General features: G+C 42.3%; 2 protein-coding genes across 5 annotated transcripts; one reads left to right on the top strand and one right to left on the bottom strand.

Moving 5' to 3' along the window:
- The first annotated feature begins 1,693 nt into the window (after window positions 1–1,693).
- Window positions 1,694–8,259, top strand: gnb3a (guanine nucleotide binding protein (G protein), beta polypeptide 3a). Of its 4 annotated transcripts, XM_085178087.1 has the most exons (10): window positions 1,694–1,897; window positions 3,415–3,592; window positions 4,389–4,497; window positions 4,630–4,775; window positions 5,027–5,090; window positions 5,391–5,553; window positions 5,640–5,706; window positions 5,793–5,994; window positions 6,102–6,318; window positions 6,752–8,259. In XM_085178087.1, the coding sequence occupies exons 3-10, from the start codon at window positions 4,441–4,443 to the stop codon at window positions 6,856–6,858; spliced, it is 1,023 nt and encodes a 340-aa protein (XP_085034213.1). In that variant the 5' UTR covers window positions 1,694–1,897; window positions 3,415–3,592; window positions 4,389–4,440; the 3' UTR covers window positions 6,859–8,259. The 4 variants fall into 4 exon arrangements, with proteins under 4 accessions (XP_085034213.1, XP_085034214.1, XP_085034215.1 ...); XM_085178088.1 differs by lacking the exon at window positions 3,415–3,592; XM_085178089.1 differs by lacking the exons at window positions 1,694–1,897; window positions 3,415–3,592 and adding an exon at window positions 3,613–4,265.
- A 1,703-nt stretch (window positions 8,260–9,962) lies between these two features.
- cdca3 (cell division cycle associated 3) lies at window positions 9,963–12,910 on the bottom strand. Its single transcript, XM_085178086.1, has 6 exons — window positions 12,798–12,910; window positions 12,117–12,269; window positions 11,411–11,531; window positions 10,419–11,306; window positions 10,278–10,345; window positions 9,963–10,172 (listed from the first exon to the last, which is right to left on the bottom strand). The coding sequence occupies exons 2-6, from the start codon at window positions 12,246–12,248 to the stop codon at window positions 10,080–10,082; spliced, it is 1,302 nt and encodes a 433-aa protein (XP_085034212.1). The 5' UTR covers window positions 12,249–12,269; window positions 12,798–12,910; the 3' UTR covers window positions 9,963–10,079.
- Window positions 12,911–13,149: the final 239 nt, after the last annotated feature.

The following is a 13,149-nucleotide window of genomic DNA, read 5'->3' as shown; positions in this document are numbered from 1 at the left end:
ATGTAATAAAATCATAGCAGATTATAAGATTTTACAAACCACTTTGAGAGTTTTCCTTGTAGAGAGCATTGTTAGTCTTTAAATAGTAACCCATAATCGGACACTCTTTCTGTCTTTATCCCATCCTGTTTCTGTGCCTCTGCTAACAAATCCCTTGTTTTGCTCTTTGTTTTTTCTCTCTGTTTCACTCGCCGTTTCACAGCCTGTGCTTCCCCGACTCCATTACTCCAAATCAAGGGTCAGCACCACTGCCGTTACCACAATCCAGCGAGCAAAGGCCAACGCTTTTAAACTGCAGAGCTCAATTTAGCCACGCTGAATCACAGAATGAAGCCAGGAAGCACACAGCAAAGGCTTTTCTGCTCCAAACACAGATACAGTATGTTCACAAATGTGCAAACAAGGGATTCATATTGTCTGATGGCGTTCAACTGTCTGAATCCGTGTCAACAAGGGTTTGCCTGGAAAGTAGTAATGTGATATCTGGGCTACTTGTTCCATATTGGAACAAGTAGGATTTAATTTCTTCATTGGCAGGATTTTATGTTATATTTTCTAATTATTCTTTGCAACTAAGTGAAGTGTGTTTTAGAGAAAGAGTATTAAACAAGGTCTTAGACTGGGATGTTTTGCATATTGTCACTGTGTACTTGTAAACACCCCTAAGCAAATTTGTTTTAGGACTAGTTTAGGATTTGAATGTGTTCTTCTAGTTCAGAGGACACTGGGTATTTGACACAAATTTCAAGGAGAAGTTACAAACACTGCAGTACAATAGCTCTGCCATAAATGTTTCATGAACATGCTTCAGCTACAGAAAGTAACTCTCAATAAAGTGACTCTCCTGATCCATGTGAAAACCTCAGTGGGAGAAAGGAATGGGAGCTCCCTTTAATAATGCAGTTGGGATTCAGCACCTGATTCGGTGACTTTCTCCCAGGCCTTTTGGGTCAAACGCAATCTGTTCTCATGGATCCGGCTCTCTGCCTAACAATGCAATGTCATGATCATGAGTGCAAGCTGCGTTGTTTCGTAACTAACACAGGTGATTTACTCTGTTAGATAATGTGCAAACGCTGTGGAGTGGCACATCAACAGACGAGTGACAACAGAAACCTCTAAATTTAGATGTGTGGGCAGAACTCGAGCTAACCGAAGGGATATTGTGGCTCTTTATCTCTACCTTTAGATGACAAAGAACATAGGAGACAGCTATAATGGCGCACACTCTACACACTGTCAGGAAATGCCCATGGTTGTTGATCTGCTTGTGTGTAAGAATCATCCATTCCCCTGCTGCAGTTATTCTTGCTATATCATTGTAGCCAGTCTGATCCCTACACTGCCAATCTCCCCCTCTGCCCATACACTTTCTAATATTAGCTTCACCTCAGGTTTACAAAACACAAACCCTCCTGTCAGTCATAGATCTTTTGAAAACTATCTCAGCACCATAAAAAGCCATGTTCCCAGGTCCTCTATTTATCCTCTTCTCCCTCCCCTCCACGATTTCCATGTCTTAGTCTTTTGACTTGGATTCACCCCGGCTCATGTCTTGTGACCCTACAGACATGCTCTGCACCTTGTTTGGTTTCACCCACTGTTTCTTCTCCCTTTCTGTCTATTTCACCATCACCCCCCCCCTCCCCCTTACTCTTCCATCCCAGGGTTTATCCCCTCATTGCTGATCTCCCTTCATCCCTCCAATCCTCATTTGTTCCTCATAGGAGCAGTGAGGCAAGTGAGGAATACCGCACTGTCCGCGATACCAAAAGCGAATGAGTGGAGGAAAGAGTAGGAACAGACAGGCTGAACTTATGACAGCAACCTGAGGGAGGCCGCCGCAGGAAGAGGGATTGAAGATCCACCAGAACACCTCGATAGCAGTCTCCGATTGGTAAGTGGATGGTCATGTGTTCCTTTCAGCAGACATTGATGTTTTCAGTTTTCAGTTTTGTGGATATGCTGCTGTGTCATGCTTCATGGGCATCAAGGGTCATACAAAACTGACCTGAACACATTTCCGGCTTTTAAAAATGTGTCCATATTTCTGACGTTTTTAAATGTGGTTGTTTTGAGTGTTGTGATTCCTACACTTCAGAAAAGAATTGTAAGAGTCCTTCTCAAGCTGGAAACCTGCTGATTATTAAAACAGTCTGATTAAATATCGAGTATGGAGATGTCACATTTATACTGATGCACACCCGATGCCTTTAGCTGCGTTTCATCTTTTGCTTACAGCACATGCAGATGAGGGATTTGCACGGGATCAGCATACAATAGTGATTTAATTGTATGCTCTGATAATCTGAATAAAAAACAAACTCCTTCTGTGGTCTGACTCTTAATGCAATCGGACATAATCTGCATGACAGAGCTGCGTAAAGTTATTCCAGTTATTATTTTCCGTGTAAACTTAAGAATCAAAGCATCGGCTGTTTGAAGTTTTAAGAGTTGAAGAAGTGGTCGATGGCATTTATGCAACATGAAAAAAATTACAGTGTGCCTTTTAAAAGAAGTCATATACACTGTTGGTGGAGAAGGGAGAGGTGCTTTGGCTGAAGTCAGGCTGACATTTTCACTGTGACGCGAACTGAGTGTTACGGTTTAATTAAAGCCAATGAAAAACATCTTAATAGTGACATAAATGTTATTTCATATAAACTAATAATTCGCTGCCATTTAATAACTTCTTAACATCCCCTTCAAGAATATAAGAGGGAAACTGTTTGAGGAGCTATCTGATTCAAAGTCGAATCACAGGCCCTACTCATGGGCCCTGCCCCACCTTTCACCAGCTCTCCCTCTGCCCACCTCCTCCATCTGCCCCCTACCTCATTCTCATGCCCCTATCTGCCGCCCCATCCCTTTCTCCATCTCTTATCCAGATGCAAAGAGCAGTCAGTAATCGGATGAGAGCAGATTTGATTCAAAAGGCATCCCTTAAAATCTCAGCCAGTAGGATTTAAAACTCACTCTCCTGCCTCACCTCTTACCCCCCCCCCCCTTATTTCAACCCCCTGCCTCCCTCTGCCTCCACTTCTCCCTCTGTTTGTGTTAATGCACTCCACCATCCCACCACCCTAGCAGTCATTTAATCACACGGAACAATGGCAGGGTCCCAGGAACACAATGGCAAAAGGGTAATAGCACGACTAAAACACTCAAGTGTCATTAAAACGCTCATTACTGGAGCAATTTCCACATCTGGAGCAAAGGCTTTAAAATCCCCCTTGGTTCAGAAACTTCAGGGTCGACGTATCAGTAAGCAGTTTAAGAAAGCTACACCCAAAGTGTAGCTGCTGTGGCTGGTGTGTGTTTTTGGAGCGCCGCATCAGGCCATCATCCATTTACTTTAGCTTTACACATAAAGCCCAGTGGCAAACAATTAAATCAAATCTCTTTCTTTTACAGAGTCACTCCCTCCTTTCCCTTCCTCTCCTTTTCACTTCAAACAAATTAGAGGCAAATCCACTTGGTCATGTGTTTTGACAGGGACACTCATTCAAATAGTAGAGGGAAGAGAAAGCGAGAGATTGACGGACGCAAACGGTAAAATCAGCGCAAGTATTCCCTCCTGTCACTTTTTAAGGTAAGATAAAGGAAATGGCATCATGAAAACTGATTGCTTTAGAAAGAAAAAGAAGTAACTTTTAATATTGGTACAAGAAACTGAAAAGGGTGTGTTTTCTTTTTAAAGTTTGCTTATATTGTGGTGCTTCACCCGAGAAATCAACGCCGTGCTTTTCCATCTGAACTTCTCTGTGCCACTTTCTGACTTTCTGGCTGCCTCTTCAGTTGTGCGTTGATGATATTTGTCACACTTTATGAGTCTGACCATTAGGCGATTGGTTTTACCGCTAAACATTGCTCATTTAATCATCACATTAGCAAATTTAATAGCCATCAGCAGCAGATGAGAGCTCAGCTGGAGTGTTAAATGGCGCAAATTCCTCTACAAGTGTTGTGAATTTGCCGTGAAGCTGAGAGGCAGCGAGTGAGAGCTGATACGCATCATTACAGGACATACTGGTTTGTGTGTACATTGAGGGTGAGGATCTTTGCTCTCACATCGTCTGAAGAGCAAACTTTAACCGGGTGAATATTCATACGGTCTGCCTGAGCGTGCGTGTCTGAGTGTAGGTGTGTCTTGTGGGTTTCTCTGTATGTTCCTGCGAAGTTAGAAAAAGTTTGCAAAGCAGATGGGGGTGGTTTGACTTGCAAAGCAGCACTTACCTGGAGACCTGCAGTAGGGAGGTTAACAGGTAAATGCAGGTACAATTCTGGAATGGAGTGATAGCGCGGGTGACTTGGCAAAGATTTTATGATTTCTTGGTGACTGAGTTTTGTTTATGCTGCTTCACCGGAACTCTCCTTCTTATTCCCAGGACTACGGCCTCTTCTGACATCTTCTCTACAGCCCACTATTGATTGATCGCCATGGGTGAAATGGAGCAACTTCGAAAGGAGGCAGATAGTCTCAAAGACCAGATTACCGTAAGTTGGCCACAATATATCATCTGTGGTAGATCCAGCATAATACACATACTGTTCTGTCTGACGTGTGTTCACATATTATTCCTGACGGCACTTTGTGTGTGTGTGTCTGTGTACGTGTGTGCTCTGCAGGCAGCTCGCAAGGCGGTGCAGGATACCACACTGCAGGAGGCAGTAGCTGGAATCACAGTGGTGGGGCGTGTCCAGATGAAGACCAGGAAAACACTAAGGGGTCATCTTGCCAAGATCTATGCAATGCACTGGTCCACTGATTCAAAGTAATTACCCAACATGCTGCACAAATTGAAAGAACACCTGCTTTTTTGTGAAGACCTGATAGTTTTCTAATAATTTTCTAAATAATTGTGAGGAGAGTGAGCAAAGTCCAGATATGCAGAAGGGAGATGGTAAATTAGATTTGCTTTAAACTGAGTAAATTGATAGGGGGACGCATATTCTTAATGTTACAGCCTCTGCTTCACATGTTTTGGGTTTTTTTTGCTGATTTTAATCCACATTTCTCCCCCAGGCTGTGTGTCAGTGCCTCGCAGGATGGAAAACTCATAGTGTGGGACACCATCACGACCAACAAGGTAGGAGAGGCCAAAGGGCAGGTCTATTACAATTCCGGTAATAGGAATTTTTGTTTCCAGCTATACCTAAACCCAAAGTAAACGTGGTTGCAAACCTTGCAGGGTGCATTCACTCTCAAACACACCAAAATACACAATGTACTTCTCACTGTGCCTTAAGCATCTCTCGCTCAAACATTAAGACTTAAGCACATACCTTTAAAAGTTACAGGATCTAAATTTCCATCGTGAGACAACTAAATACACGACAGTAAATTCAGAGGCTGAAAACAAACTCTCCTGTCCTCTGTGTACACCTAGGTGAATGCCATCCCCCTCAAGTCATCGTGGGTGATGACCTGTGCCTACGCACCTTCTGGAAACCTTGTGGCGTGTGGCGGTCTGGACAACATGTGCTCCATCTACAACCTGAAAGGCAAGGATGGGAATGTCAAGGTCATGAGAGAGCTGGCAGCGCACACAGGTAGGAAGATGACAAGAAACAGAAATTAAACGCTCCTTTGTGATGAGTCCTGCGGTGCCCCATGTGGTATTTCTGTGGTTGTACAGGTTACCTGTCCTGCTGTCGTTTCCTCAGTGACACTGAGATCATCACCAGCTCAGGCGACTGCACTTGGTAAGAATATAGTTCGATTTACTGAACAAAAGAAAACTGGGATTGATTCTTTTGCACTTTAAATTGAATTAAACGTGCCTTTCTAGCGTACTATGGGACATTGAGACGGGGACCCAGAAGACTGTGTTTGCCGGACACCAGGGAGACTGCATGTCCCTCGGCGTGTCCCCAGACTTCAAGTTTTTCATCTCAGGGGCTTGTGACTTCACAGCTAAGCTGTGGGACATCAGGGAGGGCACCTGCAGACAGACCTTTGGAGGTCACGAGAGTGACATCAATGCCATTGGGGTGAGAACAAAGGAGAAAAAAAAAGATTTCCTTTTCCATTGTGTGCAAAGCTCTCAGCACGTCCTGTCCAAGGAGGCACGCTTTCTAACCACTTCTATTTCCTCCAGTTCTTCCCCAACGGTAATGCAGTGATAACAGGATCAGATGACGCCACCTGCAAGATGTACGACATGCGAGCTGACCAGGAGCTCATCACCTACCAGGACAGCAGCATCATGTGCGGGGTGACCTCTCTGGCCCCCTCCCTGTCTGGACGCCTGATACTCGCTGGCTACGACGACTTCAACGTCAACATCTGGGACTCGCTCAAAGCCGAGAGAGTCGGTGAGAAACCGAGTTATTCTACTTTTTTTCTCCATCTTTTTTCTGCTATATTCCTTTCACTTAGTTTCCAGAGTGAGTTTGCTCTCTTCTTTCTGTGATTGTGGTTTCAATACAGTAATATAATGCAACACAAACACCTGACACACAGTCCCATATACACCCCAGGGACAATAAATATTTGCACCAACTCCTCTTAATGCTGCTGGACAAATCTGACCAAACAAGAAAGACTAAAACTACATTTCCTGTCTATTATTAGTTTTACAAGCACACAAGCACACTAAATATTCTTTTAGTTACATTTCCTTGTAAAGTTTAGTTTTGCACATAAGTGAACTAAAAGAAAAAAAAAGGGAGATAAATCTGAATTGGAAGTTTATTTCAAAATGTTTGACCCTTTGTCTCATTTATTTCCCTGCTTGCTGCCGTTCAGGTGTGCTGGCTGGTCACGACAACAGAGTGAGCTGCATCGGAGTATCCACGGATGGCATGGCGTGCTGCACGGGATCCTGGGACAGCTTCCTCAAGATCTGGAACTGAGGCTGTTCATTGCAAAGAGAGCACTTAGTGAAGTGAAGAAAATATAAAGAAATTGAGGTCTGTGGGAGGGGATGAGGAGTTACATGGGGTGAGAAGAGGGTATGTCAAATTGTGCCAAGTCCTATCTAACGGTGGAGCGGGGTTGTAATGTGAAGATTTTCTCTCCTCTCCATCACGTTGCGCTCCAAACTTTCTTCTCACGTTATGGGGGAATTCTGGGTTCGGGGGTCTGAGCAAATGTCATTCCCATCAGTAGTTAATTGTACTGTGGTTCACATGGATGCACATTAATTACAGCAATTTGAGAACAGTTGCCAAATGGAAACGGTAGCACACAGGATGAGATAGAATTGAATACGTCCAGCCGAAGCATATGTTGTGTTGGGTAACTTACTAACATGCTGTGATTTCTATCATAGCATAAGTTAAATCATATAAATAATATGAGCTTTATTGTTTCAGACTGTTGTTTGTTGTTAGTTTTGGTAGATTCTCTAGATGCTTACATTTACTTCCTGTTCATTTTCTTAACTTTAGTTAAAATGGAGTTCTAGCTTGCAGATGTCTGCATTAGCGTGTGTTTTTGTATGTGATCGATGGACAATATTTACCAGGATTTCAGGTCTCATCGCTCGGCCTAACCCCTCGGTAGCTAGACCTGAAAAGTGCTTTGGGTAAACTGCTGAACTGACAGATGGGATAATAAAATGATTTTCATGCTTCGCTAAGCACTTACATAAAAAGATGACCCATTTGTCTCAGGACAGGACTCTTTGTATGAGTGGTACATGGATGGTAATGGCTGCTGTGCTGATGAGTAGTACATCTGAATGTGTATATAAGTGCTTACTTTTCCTCTGCATGCAAACCTTTAAACTTGAAGGACAGGTTGTGTATATAAAAATGAAAAAAACAATCTAACTCTAATTTAAACGGGCTTTTTTCCAGAGTGGATACACACTGTACAAAGTGAAGCAGCACTATCTAATAAACATCTGCATTACACAAGTCTAAATGTTTATTTCTGGCATTCAAATCCTTTTAGATACGAGTGAAGCATGTGAAATGTCATCCACGCTTCTGTTTTCTTTGATTTTACTGTAGAGAAAATGTGAGCATTTATTTGTAGCGTGACTTGAGTTGTCTAGACAAAAGCATAAGAATGTAGTTTCTCTTAAGGATAAACAGGCTCTTTTGTGCATTTAACAAGCTCAGATGTGAAGCCTTGCAGGCTTTTTACACACAGCTGCATGCTAAACAAAACCTGATTGGTTTTATAAATGAGCAGATCTTTAAAAATCTGCTCTTGTCCTGAATTCCCTCAACATGAATCTCTGTCAAACCTGTTTAGTTTTATTATTGATTAATCAGGAACCATGCACACACACACACACACACACACACACACACACACAACAAAAACCAGTTTAAGATACAAGTTCAGTTCCTTCTGCAGGTAGACAGGATATAAAAAGCTAAAAAATACAGTAATATAATTATTGATAGTTGCATTTATTCAAGCGGGACTTTATCTATCTCACATATTGCGTCCAGCTAATTTAAAAACACCAACTAACCTAACATATATGTCTTTGGACTGTGGGAGGAAGCCAGGAGAACCCAGAGGAAGCAAACACAGACGCAGGAAGAGCAAGCAACCCCCACATAGAGATGCACCAGTTGGAGCTCAAACCAGGGACCCTCTTACTGTGAGGTGAGAGTGCAAACTGCTTCAATCAGCCTCACTCCCATCCACACTGTAAAACCTTCACCTTGACCAACCTCTTTTATTCCCATATTATCAATTAAAATTAATCATAAAAAATGAGGATGATATAGCCTCAGGTAAAAATGCTAGAATAAAGATCACCTGTCAGACAGACGCAGGGTTGTTGCCTCAGCTCACCCCTTTTTGGAATATTCAGAGGCCTTGACTCATAGGAACTAATAGCTAAGGAGAACCATATAATGGCATTACTCACAGATAATCTTATCATCCAGATTTAACTCCGCCCATACTCATGTACATGTGAATCATGTGAATATCTCCAAAACACAAGTTCTCTATCAAGTTATAATACCCGGTACCGGGCCGCGAGAGTTGAGGCTCATGTGTGAAATGTATGGTTTCCAGCGTTATTTTGTTATCATTTTTATCGGTTTTCCTGGGTCTTTTCACATGTGTTATGAATAAATCTTTTTTTCGGTACCGGTACTAGTTTTATTTTGTTGTATTTATCCGCGACACCTTAAAGGCCGGTCCGTGAAAATATTGTCGGGCATAAACCGGTCCATGGCGCAAAAAAGGTTGGAGATCGCTGCTTTAGAGGACATATTTGGTTGTGATATTTTCAAGGATCCCAGAGTGACGCTTTTGGGACTGATACCTAGTGGCACAATTCAATATGACGATATTCCTCCCTTTTGAATATTGCATGTAAAAAGACCATAAATAGGAGCTGCTCCTCCAAGAACAGATCATCGGCTGGCACTCATAGAAAAGCGTTGGCCACATGATCTGTCTGCAAGTCAAACATTTAGAGTATAGAAAGACTGTTTACTACTGTGCTGTTTATTTATTGTCTGTTACTCTTTCCACACCCTTCTCTCTTCTGTTCTTGTTTCCTTGTGACAAAAAAATTAAAATGAATAAATGTAAACTTAAAAAAAAAAGCTACATCTAATTAATGCTAAAATGTCTGTTTTTCCTAAGATTTTATTAGGTACACCTGCTATAGTGCTCGTTAGTGCAAATGTCAAACAGCCAATCACATGACAGCAACTCAGCAGACATCAAGGTAACCTGCTGAATGAACTGGTAGCTACATAGTGCTTTTTCTTCACTCAAAGCATGCCTTGGGTATAGAAAAGACACTTTACACTCGCACTCTGATAGGCGAGGGCAACGAAGTGTTCACCATTGCCCAAGGACGCTTTGTCAGTTCAATGACATGTGAGCTATGCAATCTTTGTAAACTGAAGAAATATTAAATTTCAAGTGTTATTTCTGAAAGGTGTTGACGAAGATTAAATGCGCACAAAAACGAACAAGAAAATTCCCCAAATAACAGATAAGAGTTAATCAGTCAAATTTAAAGCTCTAGTAGGTTTGCAAATTTTATTTACACAACAACAAGCAGTTAAATATATACAGGACAACAAATAGTTTGTGGAAGCTATACACATAAAAGCACATTTTTAAAAACAGTGCGTGCAGTGCCTCATCGGTTCTCCTTATCCAGACACACAGCCAGCACTCGGCGGTCCATCTGTCCAGCCCTCTGCTTGTCGGGAGTGGACGTCTTCAGCTTCATCTGGGAAGAAATCAAAACGTGAATTTCCTGTGTTTTTGGACAAGTAAAAACACAGATGTTGCTTTCATGAGCTGATATATGTGGGTAAATTACAGCTACAAATACCTGAGCGCGCTGGTCTCTGGGCGAGTTGGTCTTCTTGAGGATCTGCAGCGGGGAGCGGCCTTCAGTACCTGAAGAAAAAGAAAGTTTAAAAAAGGAAAAGCAATACAGTCTCACCATAAACAATCAAAACTTCCTACACACCTTTCTGCTTCAGTTTTCCAGACTGTCCTTTGTTTTCGTTGGCTACGTTCTTAACGGCCACACGGACGGCGAGAGGAGAGGAGCCTCCTTTTCCACCGAGCCCCTGCACTCCTCTTGCTCTGAGCCCAGACGGACGAAAGCCATTTCCCAGCCACTGCGGTTTGAAAACAGTCTGGCTGGGGCTCTTTGAGTCAAAGGTGGGGCAGCGGATGCCGGTGCAAGCCTGTGGCTGCTCAGGACCACGAACACATGGTGGACTGGATGGAAGCAAATTAGCTTCTTTACCGAGCTCTTTAGTTTCTTCCTTCTCTGGCTGTGCAAGGGAATCATCAGCATCAGTGTTGGAGGGGGCAGGTTCAACAGGAGAGTCTGCTTCAATGGTAGCAGAAGGAAGGGCGTAAGCATGATCCACACCATCCCCAAGTGGCTCCACCTCTGTGCCAGGTTCTGGGGATGAAATATTTTCACGATGGACCTCTGCAAAGGCTCGGGGGGAGGGAGCGCCCTCGTGGCAGGTTATCAGGCTCATGCTCAGTCTCTTGTGAAGAGGAGACTCTCTTGCTTCCTCAGCCTCCTCCAGGCTAATATCTGCTTCAGTTTCTATCTCCACCTCCACCTGAGGCTCTTCGGGAAGCACAAAAGGACTCAATTTCTCTACGCTCTGGAGAGGGGGCTGTACAGGTGGCACCAGTAAGTTAGCATGCTCATTAAGGTTGCTGGACAGCTGTGGGCTCAGGAGGGGCTCCGTCGATGCCAGCTCTTCACTTATCAAGTCCTCCTCTTTCTTTGATGCGCCACTGAAGCCTTTCTGATAGCCTTCGGGGAGTTTCCCTTCAACCTCACTGTGGAAAATCATACCCAGGCGACGAGCAAAGGACCCGACTGTTGCTGGAAAGATGAATGAAAGGAAGTCATTTTTTTAGATTTTTTTTTTTTTTTAAATAAAGTGAGAAAAGTCAAGCTGAAAGTTATTACGTTTATATATTACTTACCTCTCATGACTTCTCTCACAGGGGTGCGGGTAATGCCAATGGTAGGTGAACGTGGATCACCAAACACCACAGGGTACTCGCTTTTCATCTCAGCAGACATTTTGGACACAAGCTGCCCAACCTTGCAAAGATATTCAATTATTTTGTTTGATTGCCCCACAGTTTACAAAAGTAGTGTAGAGAATAAAGCAGGATTAATAATTATCAGTGCCTCCCTCCTATTCCCCATCAGAGGGTAATTTTTTCCTGATGTTGTGACATGCAAGTTTAGCAGCTAAACTGCACCAGCTTTGTGTTTATTATACAAAGGATCAACGACAAGCAATGATATGTTGGATCTGTTTTCTGATACTTTACTGGAGAAAACTTCAAAATGTTTTTTTGAAGTCTTTCTAGACTCATCCACACCATCTGGGAAAAGATGGAGTATAAGCGCATGTGAAAAGTCTCATTTGTTCCCCTCACACCTTCTATAGTTTGGACATATCACACTGATCAAACAAGAAGCTTTTCAAAGTCTTTGAAATGTGAGTACAGAAGAGAGTTTGGATCAGAGGGCCTCAAGATCAAAGTAAAAATGTTCATGCCTTCATTGATATATAAAAAAAATGACTGCACATTTTCTGGAGTTCAGACTGTACGTTTTTTTTCAGACTTTGTGGGGGGGGGGGTTTTAATATATGAATGGATCCACCAGGTAACCCACCTGAATAGGTGTTCGTTCTATGCCAGCTGAGGGGGAGCGAGGATCGATGAGGTGACTGATGTGAGTCTTTTTGAAGGCTGGCTCTGGTTTTATGGCTGCAGATGCAGTCATCTTACTCTCACTTGATCCCATGATCCTTTTTTTTAATGTTACCTGCCATTCAGGTAAACAGAGTTCTATTCATTTATTTATTCATAACATAAAAAACACAGCAAAAATACAAAACACAGATGTACACACATTTAGATAAAATACAATAAAACTACGTATTATTCTCATTCATCAATACATTGAAAGGCTTGTTTCTTGGTGTATTCTTCATTCTTACAATCACACAACGGTAAAAACTAAAATATGCTTAACAAGACATAAATAACCTGTTGTTAAACATTGTATTTTAGCTTATTAGCTGATGGATTAGTGCTCGTGACTTAAAGTTAACGTTAGTTTTTAAATACAAAAAATTCGTAGCTCATCTTAAACACAACTTTACTACTATATCTGTCACTATGGACAATTTGTATGATATTTACAGAGCTGGAAACCATATTCACATCTACGTATGTTAGCTAAATGTTGCAGTTTCACGTGACTACACCGTTAACCGTTTAAAGTAGAGCAAAATAAAAAACACAAACTCTGTCTACATCATTCAGACGTGTCATTTATTTCACTACTCACCTGAAAAAACGACAAATACAGTGGACCAAGCGAATAGTTTATCCGCCTTTCTCCTATTCCACACTTCCGATCAACAAGAGGAACACACGACTTTTAAAACATTTAAATGGCGTGGTTGCGCTTATGTTATTTTTAAATGAACCAATCAACTTTCTCTTGCACTTCGCCTTCTCGACTCTGATTGGCCTAGAGGAATGCGAAGTTTAAAAGTGGGCGGGGTGGGCTGCTGATAACTTAAGGAAACGTTGAAGGCGATTCACGTTTTGTTTTTCACTTGTGGGAGAAAATGAATTATTGCGTTGGGAAAAAGCTCCGGAAACACGAGTTACGAGTTTTCTTTTGAATATGACTT

The sequence above is a fragment of the Neolamprologus multifasciatus genome, chromosome 11 (genome assembly GCF_963576455.1).
Source record: "Neolamprologus multifasciatus chromosome 11, fNeoMul1.2, whole genome shotgun sequence".
Lineage (NCBI taxonomy): Eukaryota > Metazoa > Chordata > Actinopteri > Cichliformes > Cichlidae > Neolamprologus > Neolamprologus multifasciatus.
Note: the sequence above shows the minus strand (reverse complement) of the source record. Positions and strands in the feature narration are given on the sequence as shown.

Bases quoted from the DNA above. Each gene is read 5' to 3' on its own strand.
- gnb3a (XM_085178088.1), top strand. From the start codon at position 4,441: ATGGGTGAAATGGAGCAACTTCGAAAGGAGGCAGATAGTCTCAAAGAC. The intron at 4,498-4,629 runs GTAAGTTGGCCA...TGTGCTCTGCAG, and splicing joins GTCTCAAAGACCAGATTACC to GCAGCTCGCAAGGCGGTGCA. The intron at 5,091-5,390 runs GTAGGAGAGGCC...GTGTACACCTAG, and splicing joins ACACCATCACGACCAACAAG to GTGAATGCCATCCCCCTCAA.
- cdca3 (XM_085178086.1), bottom strand. From the start codon at position 12,248: ATGGGATCAAGTGAGAGTAAGATGACTGCATCTGCAGCCATAAAACCA. The intron at 11,307-11,410 runs GTAAGTAATATA...TCATCTTTCCAG, and splicing joins TGTGAGAGAAGTCATGAGAG to CAACAGTCGGGTCCTTTGCT. The intron at 10,173-10,277 runs GTATTTGTAGCT...ATTTCTTCCCAG, and splicing joins CCAGAGACCAGCGCGCTCAG to ATGAAGCTGAAGACGTCCAC.